Raw genomic sequence first — 17,437 nt, forward strand, 5'->3', positions numbered from 1 at the left:
CATGTTGCGAGAGTGAACTCCATGGGCGTGGAGTTTACAGGCCGTGCTGGTTTACCTTGCAGTTGAGCTTGTCATGGGTGACATGCTCTGCGTCCCGGTGGATGACGTCTATGGTGATGAGCTGGTAACTGCTCACCGGGTTATTATCAAATTTGTGGGGGAGGAGGTGTACCGTGAGTTCCTCCGTTGTTATGAGGGGCGTTCTTTGTCGCCGCCGGATGGTGCCGGCTCTGTGACCATTACGGACCGTAGTGGTGCCCTGACATATGTGAGTGTGCATGGGGCGCCCTTGGAGTTTCCCGAGGACCTACTCCGGCGTTACTTCCAGCGGTTTGGCGCTGTCTTCAGTGTGCAGGTGAACACGCTGTGGTTCGGGGAGGTATAAGAATATGCGTACGAACATTCGTAATCTAGGGATGCGCTTGAAGTCGGACATTCCTTCTTCAGTCCGGCTTCTGGGGTACTACGTCCGGGTATACTATGCCGGCAACCCCGTACCTGTTTTGGGTGTGGCCTGTTGGGGCATCAGGCTGCCGAGTGCTCTGGGGCTGCAGTCACTCCTGTGAACCTGTTCCAAGAGGAGGACTTCCCGCCACTCCCTGTTGGGGTGGATTCCGTGGGCGAGGATGTGGACGTTCCGTTGGCTGATGCGGCTCCCCCTGCATCGCCCGGCGGTCCTCCAGATGATGCGTCCCCTCCTCTGGGTGTGACAGTGACGTCGGCTAATCTTCCTGCTCCTGTCGCTGTCCCAGCTGCTCCCGTGGGTCTTCCGGATGGTCTCTGTGAGTCGTTGACGTCTTCAACTTCCTCGTCTCCTGCTGCTGCGACTGGCCCTGCACCCTCGCCAGGTGTCACGGCTGTGCTGGGTGCTGAGGGGGCTGTGGAGCATCCTGATGTGTGCAGCCCGGTTCCCCCTGCCGTTCTGCGATGGCCATCAGTTGGCATGGCTTGTGATGCCCGTGGTTCTGGGTCCGCTTCCGGCTCTGAGGATGTGCAACTGGAGTCCAAGCATTCCCGGCATTCTTCTACTGCCTGGGCTGATGTGGGGGATTTCGACGCCGGTGGGTCTTTGGGCGATGCTGTGGTGGTTCCGGGTGCTTCGCGCTCTACATCAATGGTGGTTGCTGACGTCCATGTGCCTGCTGATGACGATGTTTGCGCATATGATTTACTTCCTGTTCTTTTTTTTGCAGAAAGTTCTCTGCAGTGGGGAGTGGTCGCTCCTGCGGACGTGGGTGGTGAGGGTGCTGGTGCGAGCCGTGGCCTCGTGCTGGTGCTGAAGAAGGAGGCCCGGCGTGGGGGGTCCCTGCAGGTGCAACGTCCGGTGGTTGACGCGGGGCCCTGTGAGGCAGCCGAGGAGGCTCCCAGTGCGCTGCCCATTGCTCGGTCTCATGGGAAGAAGCCCCTCCCTCTCGTCTTGTCCTCCGGCGTGGCGTATGATGATAATAATCCCTTACTGTTTGCTATTGTTGACCGCGTACACCCTGTTCCATGGAGCCCTTCTTCCATTTGGGTTCCGCGGCTCGGTGTTTTGTTGTGGGTGTTGCCGGAGTTGATGCCTGATCCTTGTACGGTTTATAGTAAACCGGTTCCGGATAACATCATGTTGCTTTGGGAGGCATATTGTGTTCGATTCCCGGCAGTGGAGTGGCTGGAAAAGTATGAGCAGTTTGAGTAGTCTGTGTGCTTGGTGTGCGTTGGGGCCTGTGATTTGTTGTGTTATGTGTCGTACTTATTGTGCGCCCTTCAGGCCGGTTTTATATGTTTCATTCTCATTACCTTGTTTTATTGTATTTATTGTATTTCTCGGCATGCTTTGCATGTAAATATAATAATAAATAAAAAAAAAAGTACAATCATTGATAGACTTTTTACATAGAATGTTAACCCATACATCAACAGTAAATCCACAGTTTGTCAAACTAACGGTACCGTGACCCTAAGAGGTCAAAACTCAACAGATGAAACTTTAAATATTTGAGACTACCAGTAATTAGTTGACTTGGCGGATAATTAATTTTAGATACATTAGATTATTACACCAATTTTTGTACACAAAGTAGCACGAGTGACTGATTGGTGGAATTTGGGCTCATGAACGAGCATTAAGCAACACCGGATGTTGAGTGATTGCTATGCCTGTTGCAATAATTTTAACATTTAAATTAATTGTTGTTGTACTGAGAATAGTTCAGCTAATGACACGACTTTGAGCACATATATTACCTAGTGGCTTATCCTGTTAGCTGTGTAATGGTCTACGGCGGCCATATTTTTGATACACATAATATATGCTTCACTGTTTTAATAGTTATCCATTATTAACTCTTCTTGACACATTTATGTTTTTTATTTCACTAAGAATGGATCTTTTTGTATATAATTCAGGATATAAATGAAGCATTTTGTTGGGTCTCTCATGATGGACTGATGTGTAAAGTTGTGAAGCTTCGAGTGGTGTGTAAGGTTGTGAAGCTTCGAGTGGTGTGTAAGGTTGTGAAGCTTCGAGTGATGTGTAAAGTTGTGAAGCTTCGAGTGATGTGTAAAGTTGTGAAGCTTCCAGTGGTGTGTAAGGTTGTGAAGCTTCGAGTGGTGTGTAAGGTTGTGAAGCTTCGAGTGATGTGTAAGGTTATGAAGCTTCGAGTGATGTGTAAAGTTGTGAAGCTTCGAGTGATGTGTAAAGTTGTGAAGCTTCCAGTGGTGTGTAAGGTTGTGAAGCTTCGAGTGATGTGTAAGGTTGTGAAGCCTCGACTGTTGTGTAAGGTTGTGAAGCCTCGACTGTTGTGTAAGGTTGTGAAGCCTCGAGTTGATGAGAATCTGAATCACATTCAATACTACATGTTCAACTGAACGTTCAGGATCGTCGTCAACAATCAGTTCTTCGACAATCAGTTCTTCAACAATCAGTTCTTCAACAATCAGTTCTTCAACAATCAGTTCTTCAACAATCAGTTCTTCAACAATCAGTTCTTTGACAATCAGTTCTTCGACAATCAGTTCTTCAACAATCAGTTCTTTGACAATCAGTTCTTCAACAATCAGTTCTTCAACAATCAGTTCTTTGACAATCAGTTCTTCGACAATCAGTTCTTCAACAATCAGTTCTTTGACAATCAGTTCTTCGACAATCAGTTCTTCAACAATCAGTTCTTTGACAATCAGTTCTTCGACAATCAGTTCTTTGACAATCAGTTCTTCGACAATCAGTTCTTTGACAATCAGTTCTTCGACAATCAGTTCGTCAATAATCACACCACACTGGCGTGTCCCGGGAGGGTGACTGGACCTTGCATGGCACATCCACAACTTGGTGGCCTCCATAACATGGAAAAGTTCAAGAGATGACCCACATATACAGATGAGTGAAGACTTAGATTTTAAGTAGATAAGATGCTTATCTACTGAATAATTCGACAGGAATATTCGCCAAAGATCCACGCAGGTTAGGGCACAGGGTAGTTGGGTTAATATCCAAACAAACACTTTTCTAAGAATATAAAATACAGAATTTAACAAAGATCTATAACTAAAAAGTAAAAGACAGTCAAGAATATTGGACAGCATATTGGAAATGCGCCTTAAATTTGCAGTATATGGATTAGGTGAAACTTGGGGGGGGGGGGCAAATTGGGCATTGGCCGTGCTATATCTAAAATCGGGTAAATTTGGTATAAAATGTCTCAAATATCGATAAGTTGGGGCAAATTAGGTAGAAATTGTCTTAAATTGGGAAAAAATTTATTAAATTTCGTCTTAGCTATTTAAGGGTTAGGTCTGGTTTTAGGTAGGATTGATGTATATAAACGCATCTGTATATTGGAAATGGCTCGTTGGACCCTGCACTATCACTATGAATCGGTCTTGGGAATGGAGTATGACATCAGCCATTGGATATTGGATACTGGAAATACACATAAAAGTTTTTTTTTTTTTTTTTTTGAGATATATACAAGAGTTGTTACATTCTTGTACAGCCACTAGTACGCGTAGCGTTTTGGGCAGGTCCCTGGAATACGATCCCCTGCCGCGAAGAATCGTTTTTTCACCCAAGTACACATTTTACTGTTGCGTTAAACAGAGGCTACAGTTAAGGAATTGCGCCCAGTAAATCCTCCCCGGCCAGGTTACGAACCCATGACATAGCGCTCGCGGAACGCCAGGCGAGAGTAATCTTAAGTTTTATGGGATGGGTGAAACTTGGGCAAACTGGCTATGACACGGCGATCTATGGTAAAATTTGGTGGAAATTGGATTAAATTGGGGCAAATTAGGTGGAAATGATCTAAATTGGGAAAAAAATTGTTAAATTTGGCCTTAGCTATATTAGGTTATGTCTGCTTTAGTTGGATTGCTGATATATAAACACATCGGGAGCAAGGAAATGGCTGGATGAACACTGCACGATTACTATAATGGTCTTCGGATTAGGCCATGACATTCGGGGCGACTGGATATTAGATATTGACGTTGCGCATTAAATTTATATGGGATAGGTGAAACTTGGTCAAATTGGGCTTAGGCTGTGCTATGAAATGGCGAACTCGGATAAACTTAGCGGGAATTAAATTAAATTAGAATAAATTGGATCAAATTAGGTGGAAATTGGATCAAATTAGGTGGAATTTGGATTATATTTGGGCAAATTGTTTATAAGTTGTCGTAAATTAGGCGGAAATTGTCGTAAATAGAGATAAATTTGGCCATAGCTGTGTGTTAGGTTAGGTCTGGTTTCGTAGGATTGAAGATATATAAACACATCTGGATATTTGGAAATATCTGGATGGACACTACTATTACTATGAAATGGTCTTGGGAATAGGGCGACTGGATATTGGACATTGAAAATGCGCATTAAATTTATATGGGATAGGTGAAACTTGGTCAAATTGCTCAAGCTCAGTCGATTAAGGCAGCGTCTGGGATGATCTCGGACGTAGGTTCGAATCCACTCCACGGCCCTTGTGGATTTGTTCACTACCGACCTCCTTATTAAAAACTGGCCGAAACCGACGGAGAACCCTCAACAGCAGTCAGACGTGGTATATATGTACACTTGCCCCCAGCAAGGATGTGGCCTTCAATCTAAGTACATAAGTATGACGTCGACTAAGCTGACGAGGCGTTTGACCTGTCATCTTCAATCAGGTGCACTCAAAAATCACACAAGCCCATGACATCATCCTACAAGAGAAATGTTAAATACAAACACTTGTATAATAGACAAAACCCAAGATGTACGAAGATTACAAATTCTTGAAGCAATCTACATAAAAATGTAACAACCCACAATCAATACCCAAGTTACGGCTCTTCACTCTACCTACCATGAGAGTAAGAACAAGACCGGAACGCGAAAAGGCCAACATAGAAGGCACTGATCAATATGCTACGCCCAATACACCTGATTAATCTTTGTATGTGGATCGGACATTTATGGTCTTTAACTTTAATGCCTTACTTTTTTTCCCCTTTATGCATTATTCTTTACCCATTTGTATTGGTCTACTTGTTTTCACCTGACCCCCATATAAATATAAATCCAACATGCTTTGTAATTTCCTGTCACTTGAGAATGAACCAAGTAGGTTTGAAACGTTGTCCTATTTTATAATGAGTGTAATACATTCTACAGTTATTTATTTATTTTTCTTCACCTCGAACGAAGAGGACTTTTGGAGAACTCCTCTTCCAATTACACCAAGATGCAAGAACACAAGTCAAAGGGATAGAAACCCTTAACAAGAAAATAGTCAATACGGAATAGGCAGCCGTATTCAATGAAACGTGTATATATATATATATATATATATATATATATATATATATATATATATATATATATATATATATATATATATATATATATATACAATCTTTGGACAACACCCACCAGTGGGACTCGAACCCAGAAAGCACAACTACCTTCCAGTAGCTGGCATAACTAGTATGCTTTAACCCACTACGCCATCAGACCTTACAAAAGAAGTAGATAGTTCGAGATATATATCTCAAATATCTCTACCTCCCGAAGGCACCAGATGAGTGAGGGGTCAGTCTGCATTTTTCGTCAAGCCACTGTCAATGTGAGAGAACTCGTGTCCAGCTTATAAGCCTATACTTGCATAAACCACAAGTGAAGATAAACAATCTTTGGACAACACCCACCAGTGGGACTCGAACCCAGAAAGCACAACTACCTTCCAGTAGCTGGCATAACTAGTATGCTTTAACCCACTACGCCATCAGACCTTACAAAAGAAGTAGATAGTTCGAGATATATATCTCAAATATCTCTACCTCCCGAAGGCACCAGATGAGTGAGGGGTCAGTCTGCATTTTTCGTCAAGCCACTGTCAATGTGAGAGAACTCGTGTCCAGCTTATAAGCCTATACTTGCATAAACCACAAGTGAAGATAAACAATCTTTGGACAACACCCACCAGTGGGACTCGAACCCAGAAAGCACAACTACCTTCCAGTAGCTGGCATAACTAGTATGCTTTAACCCACTACGCCATCAGACCTTACAAAAGAAGTAGATAGTTCGAGATATATATCTCAAATATCTCTACCTCCCGAAGGCACCAGATTAGTGAGGGGTCAGTCTGCATTTTTCGTCAAGCCACTGTCAATGTGAGAGAACTCGTGTCCAGCTTATAAGCCTATACTTGCATAAACCACAAGTGAAGATAAACAATCTTTGGACAACACCCACCAGTGGGACTCGAACCCAGAAAGCACAACTACCTTCCAGTAGCTGGCATAACTAGTATGCTTTAACCCACTACGCCATCAGACCTTACAAAAGAAGTAGATAGTTCGAGATATATATCTCAAATATCTCTACCTCCCGAAGGCACCAGATGAGTGAGGGGTCAGTCTGCATTTTTCGTCAAGCCACTGTCAATGTGAGAGAACTCGTGTCCAGCTTATAAGCCAATACTTGCATAAACCACAAGTGAAGATAAACAATCTTTGGACAACACCCACCAGTGGGACTCGAACCCAGAAAGCACAATTACCTTCCAGTAGCTTTCATAACTAGTATGCTTTAACCCACTACGCCATCAGACCTTACAAAAGAAGTAGATAGTTCGAGATATATATCTCAAATATCTCTACCTCCCGAAGGCACCAGATGAGTGAGGGGTCAGTCTGCATTTTTCGTCAAGCCACTGTCAATGTGAGAGAACTCGTGTCCAGCTTATAAGCCTATACTTGCATAAACCACAAGTGAAGATAAACAATCTTTGGACAACACCCACCAGTGGGACTCGAACCCAGAAAGCACAACTACCTTCCAGTAGCTGGCATAACTAGTATGCTTTAACCCACTACGCCATCAGACCTTACAAAAGAAGTAGATAGTTCGAGATATATATCTCAAATATCTCTACCTCCCGAAGGCACCAGATGAGTGAGGGGTCAGTCTGCATTTTTCGTCAAGCCACTGTCAATGTGAGAGAACTCGTGTCCAGCTTATAAGCCTATACTTGCATAAACCACAAGTGAAGATAAACAATCTTTGGACAACACCCACCAGTGGGACTCGAACCCAGAAAGCACAACTACCTTCCAGTAGCTGGCATAACTAGTATGCTTTAACCCACTACGCCATCAGACCTTACAAAAGAAGTAGATAGTTCGAGATATATATCTCAAATATCTCTACCTCCCGAAGGCACCAGATGAGTGAGGGGTCAGTCTGCATTTTTCGTCAAGCCACTGTCAATGTGAGAGAACTCGTGTCCAGCTTATAAGCCTATACTTGCATAAACCACAAGTGAAGATAAACAATCTTTGGACAACACCCACCAGTGGGACTCGAACCCAGAAAGCACAACTACCTTCCAGTAGCTGGCATAACTAGTATGCTTTAACCCACTACGCCATCAGACCTTACAAAAGAAGTAGATAGTTCGAGATATATATCTCAAATATCTCTACCTCCCGAAGGCACCAGATGAGTGAGGGGTCAGTCTGCATTTTTCGTCAAGCCACTGTCAATGTGAGAGAACTCGTGTCCAGCTTATAAGCCTATACTTGCATAAACCACAAGTGAAGATAAACAATCTTTGGACAACACCCACCAGTGGGACTCGAACCCAGAAAGCACAACTACCTTCCAGTAGCTGGCATAACTAGTATGCTTTAACCCACTACGCCATCAGACCTTACAAAAGAAGTAGATAGTTCGAGATATATATCTCAAATATCTCTACCTCCCGAAGGCACCAGATGAGTGAGGGGTCAGTCTGCATTTTTCGTCAAGCCACTGTCAATGTGAGAGAACTCGTGTCCAGCTTATAAGCCAATACTTGCATAAACCACAAGTGAAGATAAACAATCTTTGGACAACACCCACCAGTGGGACTCGAACCCAGAAAGCACAACTACCTTCCAGTAGCTGGCATAACTAGTATGCTTTAACCCACTACGCCATCAGACCTTACAAAAGAAGTAGATAGTTCGAGATATATATCTCAAATATCTCTACCTCCCGAAGGCACCAGATGAGTGAGGGGTCAGTCTGCATTTTTCGTCAAGCCACTGTCAATGTGAGAGAACTCGTGTCCAGCTTATAAGCCTATACTTGCATAAACCACAAGTGAAGATAAACAATCTTTGGACAACACCCACCAGTGGGACTCGAACCCAGAAAGCACAACTACCTTCCAGTAGCTGGCATAACTAGTATGCTTTAACCCACTACGCCATCAGACCTTACAAAAGAAGTAGATAGTTCGAGATATATATCTCAAATATCTCTACCTCCCGAAGGCACCAGATGAGTGAGGGGTCAGTCTGCATTTTTCGTCAAGCCACTGTCAATGTGAGAGAACTCGTGTCCAGCTTATAAGCCTATACTTGCATAAACCACAAGTGAAGATAAACAATCTTTGGACAACACCCACCAGTGGGACTCGAACCCAGAAAGCACAACTACCTTCCAGTAGCTGGCATAACTAGTATGCTTTAACCAACTACGCCATCAGACCTTACAAAAGAAGTAGATAGTTCGAGATATATATCTCAAATATCTCTACCTCCCGAAGGCACCAGATGAGTGAGGGGTCAGTCTGCATTTTTCGTCAAGCCACTGTCAATGTGAGAGAACTCGTGTCCAGCTTATAAGCCTATACTTGCATAAACCACAAGTGAAGATAAACAATCTTTGGACAACACCCACCAGTGGGACTCGAACCCAGAAAGCACAACTACCTTCCAGTAGCTGGCATAACTAGTATGCTTTAACCCACTACGCCATCAGACCTTACAAAAGAAGTAGATAGTTCGAGATATATATCTCAAATATCTCTACCTCCCGAAGGCACCAGATGAGTGAGGGGTCAGTCTGCATTTTTCGTCAAGCCACTGTCAATGTGAGAGAACTCGTGTCCAGCTTATAAGCCTATACTTGCATAAACCACAAGTGAAGATAAACAATCTTTGGACAACACCCACCAGTGGGACTCGAACCCAGAAAGCACAACTACCTTCCAGTAGCTGGCATAACTAGTATGCTTTAACCCACTACGCCATCAGACCTTACAAAAGAAGTAGATAGTTCGAGATATATATCTCAAATATCTCTACCTCCCGAAGGCACCAGATGAGTGAGGGGTCAGTCTGCATTTTTCGTCAAGCCACTGTCAATGTGAGAGAACTCGTGTCCAGCTTATAAGCCAATACTTGCATAAACCACAAGTGAAGATAAACAATCTTTGGACAACACCCACCAGTGGGACTCGAACCCAGAAAGCACAACTACCTTCCAGTAGCTGGCATAACTAGTATGCTTTAACCCACTATGCCATCAGACCTTACAAAAGAAGTAGATAGTTCGAGATATATATCTCAAATATCTCTACCTCCCGAAGGCACCAGATGAGTGAGGGGTCAGTCTGCATTTTTCGTCAAGCCACTGTCAATGTGAGAGAACTCGTGTCCAGCTTATAAGCCTATACTTGCATAAACCACAAGTGAAGATAAACAATCTTTGGACAACACCCACCAGTGGGACTCGAACCCAGAAAGCACAACTACCTTCCAGTAGCTGGCATAACTAGTATGCTTTAACCCACTACGCCATCAGACCTTACAAAAGAAGTAGATAGTTCGAGATATATATCTCAAATATCTCTACCTCCCGAAGGCACCAGATGAGTGAGGGGTCAGTCTGCATTTTTCGTCAAGCCACTGTCAATGTGAGAGAACTCGTGTCCAGCTTATAAGCCTATACTTGCATAAACCACAAGTGAAGATAAACAATCTTTGGACAACACCCACCAGTGGGACTCGAACCCAGAAAGCACAACTACCTTCCAGTAGCTGGCATAACTAGTATGCTTTAACCCACTACGCCATCAGACCTTACAAAAGAAGTAGATAGTTCGAGATATATATCTCAAATATCTCTACCTCCCGAAGGCACCAGATGAGTGAGGGGTCAGTCTGCATTTTTCGTCAAGCCACTGTCAATGTGAGAGAACTCGTGTCCAGCTTATAAGCCTATACTTGCATAAACCACAAGTGAAGATAAACAATCTTTGGACAACACCCACCAGTGGGACTCGAACCCAGAAAGCACAACTACCTTCCAGTAGCTGGCATAACTAGTATGCTTTAACCCACTACGCCATCAGACCTTACAAAAGAAGTAGATAGTTCGAGATATATATCTCAAATATCTCTACCTCCCGAAGGCACCAGATGAGTGAGGGGTCAGTCTGCATTTTTCGTCAAGCCACTGTCAATGTGAGAGAACTCGTGTCCAGCTTATAAGCCTATACTTGCATAAACCACAAGTGAAGATAAACAATCTTTGGACAACACCCACCAGTGGGACTCGAACCCAGAAAGCACAACTACCTTCCAGTAGCTGGCATAACTAGTATGCTTTAACCCACTACGCCATCAGACCTTACAAAAGAAGTAGATAGTTCGAGATATATATCTCAAATATCTCTACCTCCCGAAGGCACCAGATGAGTGAGGGGTCAGTCTGCATTTTTCGTCAAGCCACTGTCAATGTGAGAGAACTCGTGTCCAGCTTATAAGCCTATACTTGCATAAACCACAAGTGAAGATAAACAATCTTTGGACAACACCCACCAGTGGGACTCGAACCCAGAAAGCACAACTACCTTCCAGTAGCTGGCATAACTAGTATGCTTTAACCCACTACGCCATCAGACCTTACAAAAGAAGTAGATAGTTCGAGATATATATCTCAAATATCTCTACCTCCCGAAGGCACCAGATGAGTGAGGGGTCAGTCTGCATTTTTCGTCAAGCCACTGTCAATGTGAGAGAACTCGTGTCCAGCTTATAAGCCTATACTTGCATAAACCACAAGTGAAGATAAACAATCTTTGGACAACACCCACCAGTGGGACTCGAACCCAGAAAGCACAACTACCTTCCAGTAGCTGGCATAACTAGTATGCTTTAACCCACTACGCCATCAGACCTTACAAAAGAAGTAGATAGTTCGAGATATATATCTCAAATATCTCTACCTCCCGAAGGCACCAGATGAGTGAGGGGTCAGTCTGCATTTTTCGTCAAGCTACTGTCAATGTGAGAGAACTCGTGTCCAGCTTATAAGCCTATACTTGCATAAACCACAAGTGAAGATAAACAATCTTTGGACAACACCCACCAGTGGGACTCGAACCCAGAAAGCACAACTACCTTCCAGTAGCTGGCATAACTAGTATGCTTTAACCCACTACGCCATCAGACCTTACAAAAGAAGTAGATAGTTCGAGAAAAATTCGAGTTCGAGATAGTTTGACGAAAAATGCAGACTGACCCCTCACTCATCTGGTGCCTTCGGGAGGTAGAGATATTTGAGATATATATCTCGAACTATCTACTTCTTTTGTAAGGTCTGATGGCGTAGTGAGTTAAAGCATACTAGTTATGCCAGCTACTGGAAGGTAGTTGTGCTTTCTGGGTTCGAGTCCCACTGGTGGGTGTTGTCCAAAGATTGTTTATCTTCACTTGTGGTTTATGCAAGTATAGGCTTATAAGCTGGACACGAGTTCTCTCACATTGACAGTGGCTTGACGAAAAATGCAGACTGACCCCTCACTCATCTGGTGCCTTCGGGAGGTAGAGATATTTGAGATATATATCTCGAACTATCTACTTCTTTTGTAAGGTCTGATGGCGTAGTGGGTTAAAGCATACTAGTTATGCCAGCTACTGGAAGGTAGTTGTGCTTTCTGGGTTCGAGTCCCACTGGTGGGTGTTGTCCAAAGATTGTTTATCTTCACTTGTGGTTTATGCAAGTATAGGCTTATAAGCTGGACACGAGTTCTCTCACATTGACAGTGGCTTGACGAAAAATGCAGACTGACCCCTCACTCATCTGGTGCCTTCGGGAGGTAGAGATATTTGAGATATATATCTCGAACTATCTACTTCTTTTGTAAGGTCTGATGGCGTAGTGGGTTAAAGCATACTAGTTATGCCAGCTACTGGAAGGTAGTTGTGCTTTCTGGGTTCGAGTCCCACTGGTGGGTGTTGTCCAAAGATTGTTTATCTTCACTTGTGGTTTATGCAAGTATAGGCTTATAAGCTGGACATGAGTTCTCTCACATTGACAGTGGCTTGACGAAAAATGCAGACTGACCCCTCACTCATCTGGTGCCTTCGGGAGGTAGAGATATTTGAGATATATATCTCGAACTATCTACTTCTTTTGTAAGGTCTGATGGCGTAGTGGGTTAAAGCATACTAGTTATGCCAGCTACTGGAAGGTAGTTGTGCTTTCTGGGTTCGAGTCCCACTGGTGGGTGTTGTCCAAAGATTGTTTATCTTCACTTGTGGTTTATGCAAGTATAGGCTTATAAGCTGGACACGAGTTCTCTCACATTGACAGTGGCTTGATGAAAAATGCAGACTGACCCCTCACTCATCTGGTGCCTTCGGGAGGTAGAGATATTTGAGATATATATCTCGAACTATCTACTTCTTTTGTAAGGTCTGATGGCGTAGTGGGTTAAAGCATACTAGTTATGCCAGCTACTGGAAGGTAGTTGTGCTTTCTGGGTTCGAGTCCCACTGGTGGGTGTTGTCCAAAGATTGTTTATCTTCACTTGTGGTTTATGCAAGTATAGGCTTATAAGCTGGACACGAGTTCTCTCACATTGACAGTGGCTTGACGAAAAATGCAGACTGACCCCTCACTCATCTGGTGCCTTCGGGAGGTAGAGATATTTGAGATATATATCTCGAACTATCTACTTCTTTTGTAAGGTCTGATGGCATAGTGGGTTAAAGCATACTAGTTATGCCAGCTACTGGAAGGTAGTTGTGCTTTCTGGGTTCGAGTCCCACTGGTGGGTGTTGTCCAAAGATTGTTTATCTTCACTTGTGGTTTATGCAAGTATAGGCTTATAAGCTGGACACGAGTTCTCTCACATTGACAGTGGCTTGACGAAAAATGCAGACTGACCCCTCACTCATCTGGTGCCTTCGGGAGGTAGAGATATTTGAGATATATATCTCGAACTATCTACTTCTTTTGTAAGGTCTGATGGCGTAGTGGGTTAAAGCATACTAGTTATGCCAGCTACTGGAAGGTAGTTGTGCTTTCTGGGTTCGAGTCCCACTGGTGGGTGTTGTCCAAAGATTGTTTATCTTCACTTGTGGTTTATGCAAGTATAGGCTTATAAGCTGGACACGAGTTCTCTCACATTGACAGTGGCTTGACGAAAAATGCAGACTGACCCCTCACTCATCTGGTGCCTTCGGGAGGTAGAGATATTTGAGATATATATCTCGAACTATCTACTTCTTTTGTAAGGTCTGATGGCGTAGTGGGTTAAAGCATACTAGTTATGCCAGCTACTGGAAGGTAGTTGTGCTTTCTGGGTTCGAGTCCCACTGGTGGGTGTTGTCCAAAGATTGTTTATCTTCACTTGTGGTTTATGCAAGTATAGGCTTATAAGCTGGACACGAGTTCTCTCACATTGACAGTGGCTTGACGAAAAATGCAGACTGACCCCTCACTCATCTGGTGCCTTCGGGAGGTAGAGATATTTGAGATATATATCTCGAACTATCTACTTCTTTTGTAAGGTCTGATGGCGTAGTGGGTTAAAGCATACTAGTTATGCCAGCTACTGGAAGGTAGTTGTGCTTTCTGGGTTCGAGTCCCACTGGTGGGTGTTGTCCAAAGATTGTTTATCTTCACTTGTGGTTTATGCAAGTATAGGCTTATAAGCTGGACACGAGTTCTCTCACATTGACAGTGGCTTGACGAAAAATGCAGACTGACCCCTCACTCATCTGGTGCCTTCGGGAGGTAGAGATATTTGAGATATATATCTCGAACTATCTACTTCTTTTGTAAGGTCTGATGGCGTAGTGGGTTAAAGCATACTAGTTATGCCAGCTACTGGAAGGTAGTTGTGCTTTCTGGGTTCGAGTCCCACTGGTGGGTGTTGTCCAAAGATTGTTTATCTTCACTTGTGGTTTATGCAAGTATAGGCTTATAAGCTGGACACGAGTTCTCTCACATTGACAGTGGCTTGACGAAAAATGCAGACTGACCCCTCACTCATCTGGTGCCTTCGGGAGGTAGAGATATTTGAGATATATATCTCGAACTATCTACTTCTTTTGTAAGGTCTGATGGCGTAGTGGGTTAAAGCATACTAGTTATGCCAGCTACTGGAAGGTAGTTGTGCTTTCTGGGTTCGAGTCCCACTGGTGGGTGTTGTCCAAAGATTGTTTATCTTCACTTGTGGTTTATGCAAGTATAGGCTTATAAGCTGGACACGAGTTCTCTCACATTGACAGTGGCTTGATGAAAAATGCAGACTGACCCCTCACTCATCTGGTGCCTTCGGGAGGTAGAGATATTTGAGATATATATCTCGAACTATCTACTTCTTTTGTAAGGTCTGATGGCGTAGTGGGTTAAAGCATACTAGTTATGCCAGCTACTGGAAGGTAGTTGTGCTTTCTGGGTTCGAGTCCCACTGGTGGGTGTTGTCCAAAGATTGTTTATCTTCACTTGTGGTTTATGCAAGTATAGGCTTATAAGCTGGACACGAGTTCTCTCACATTGACAGTGGCTTGACGAAAAATGCAGACTGACCCCTCACTCATCTGGTGCCTTCGGGAGGTAGAGATATTTGAGATATATATCTCGAACTATCTACTTCTTTTGTAAGGTCTGATGGCATAGTGGGTTAAAGCATACTAGTTATGCCAGCTACTGGAAGGTAGTTGTGCTTTCTGGGTTCGAGTCCCACTGGTGGGTGTTGTCCAAAGATTGTTTATCTTCACTTGTGGTTTATGCAAGTATAGGCTTATAAGCTGGACACGAGTTCTCTCACATTGACAGTGGCTTGACGAAAAATGCAGACTGACCCCTCACTCATCTGGTGCCTTCGGGAGGTAGAGATATTTGAGATATATATATATATATATATATATATATATATATATATATATATATATATATATATATATATATATATATATATATATATATATATATATATATATATATATATATATATATATATATATATATATATATATATATATATATATATATATATATATATATATTAGTATATTTTGGTAGCAGTCTTTCCTGTAGACATATTTTATTAAATATGACCGAAAAAGTAAGATTAATAATTCTAACACGAATTTTCTCAATCCTTCGTACATTATGCTTCACTATTGGAGGTAAATCAAAAATCACTTCTCCAAAATTCATTTTTATTTCTAGTCTGACGCGACACGGGCGCGTTCCGTAAAACTTATTACATTTTCAAAGACTTCACAAATACACAACTGATTAGAACTTGCGTTTCCCTGGTTTTATATCTACATTTGAGTGAGGTGGGAAGGGTGATGTGGCATTACATTTGAGTAAGGTGGGAAGGATGATGTGGCATTAGAGGATATTAATAGGGTATTAAAAGTATCAACACAAGACAGAACACGAAACAATGGATATTGAATAGAAGTGTTTGTAGAAAGCCTATTGGTCCATATTTCTTGATGCTTCTATATTGGAGCGGAGTCTTGAGGTGGGTAGAATATAGTTGTGCAATAATTGGCTGTTGATTGCTGGTGTTGACTTCTTGATGTGTAGTGCCTCGCAAACGTCGAGCCGCCTGCTATCGCTGTATCTATCGATGATTTCTGTGTTGTTTACTAGGATTTCTCTGGCGATGGTTTGGTTATGGGAAGAGATTATATGTTCCTTAATGGAGCCCTGTTGTTTATGCATCGTTAAACGCCTAGAAAGAGATGTTGTTGTCTTGCCTATATACTGGGTTTTTTGGAGCTTACAGTCCCCAAGTGGGCATTTGAAGGCATAGACGACGTTAGTCTCTTTTAAAGCGTTCTGTTTCGTGTCTGGAGAGTTTCTCATGAGTAGGCTGGCCGTTTTTCTGGTTTTATAGTAAATCGTCAGTTGTATCCTCTGATTTTTGTCTGTAGGGATAACGTTTCTATTAACAATATCTTTCAGGACCCTTTCCTCTGTTTTATGAGCTGTGGAAAAGAAGTTCCTGTAAAATAGTCTAATAGGGGGTATAGGTGTTGTGTTAGTTGTCTCTTCGGAGGTTGCATGGCTTTTCACTTTCCTTCTTATGATGTCTTCGATGAAACCATTAGAGAAGCCGTTATTGACTAGAACCTGCCTTACCCTACAGAGTTCTTCGTCGACTTGCTTCCATTCTGAGCTGTGGCTATATATATATATATATATATATATATATATATATATATATATATATATATATATATATATATATATATATGTATATATATGTTGTACCTAGAAGCCCGAACGTCGTACTCGGCCTGTTATGCAAGGCCCGATTTGCCTAATAAGCCAAGTTTTCCTGAATTAATATATTTTCTCTATTTTTTTTCTTATGAAATGATAAAGCTACCCATTTCATTATGTATGACGTCAATTTTTTTTTATTGGAGCTAAAATTAACGTAGATATATGACCGAACCTAACCTAACCTATCTTTATAGGTTAGGTTAGGTAAGGTAGCCGAAAAAGTTAGGTTAGGTTAGTTAGGGTAGGTAATCAAAAACAATTAAATCATGAAAACTTGGCTTATTAGGCAAATCGGGCCTTGCATAGAAGGCTGAGAAGTGCGTTCTTACTACTAGGTACGACATATATATATATATATATATATATATATATATATATATATATATATATATATATATATATATATATATATATATATATATATATATATATATATATTTTTATTATTTTTGTATCAACCCATGTATATCTTGTAACCATCAAATGCATAATAAAGCACAAAAAATATTCAAGGAAGGGGGTGGTAGGAGAAAAGCACACAGCAACTGTATTGGAGGGGATCAAAACATTCCCTCTAATGCGTTATGCGTGGTTTCCTCC

The 17,437-nt window shown here is 42.4% G+C and overlaps 1 protein-coding gene across 1 annotated transcript; it reads right to left on the minus strand.

Annotated features, from left to right (window-relative positions):
• Window positions 1-525: 525 nt before the first annotated feature.
• On the minus strand, window positions 526-1,380 carry LOC138369691 (protein SPT2 homolog). Its single transcript, XM_069333124.1, has one exon. The coding sequence runs from the start codon at window positions 1,378-1,380 to the stop codon at window positions 526-528; it is 855 nt and encodes a 284-aa protein (XP_069189225.1).
• Between the last annotated feature and the right edge of the window lie 16,057 nt (window positions 1,381-17,437).

Source organism: Procambarus clarkii, chromosome 29 (assembly GCF_040958095.1).
Source record: "Procambarus clarkii isolate CNS0578487 chromosome 29, FALCON_Pclarkii_2.0, whole genome shotgun sequence".
Lineage (NCBI taxonomy): Eukaryota > Metazoa > Arthropoda > Malacostraca > Decapoda > Cambaridae > Procambarus > Procambarus clarkii.

Coding starts and splice junctions, on each gene's coding strand:
- LOC138369691 (XM_069333124.1), bottom strand. CDS start 1,380: ATGGGCAGCGCACTGGGAGCCTCCTCGGCTGCCTCACAGGGCCCCGCG.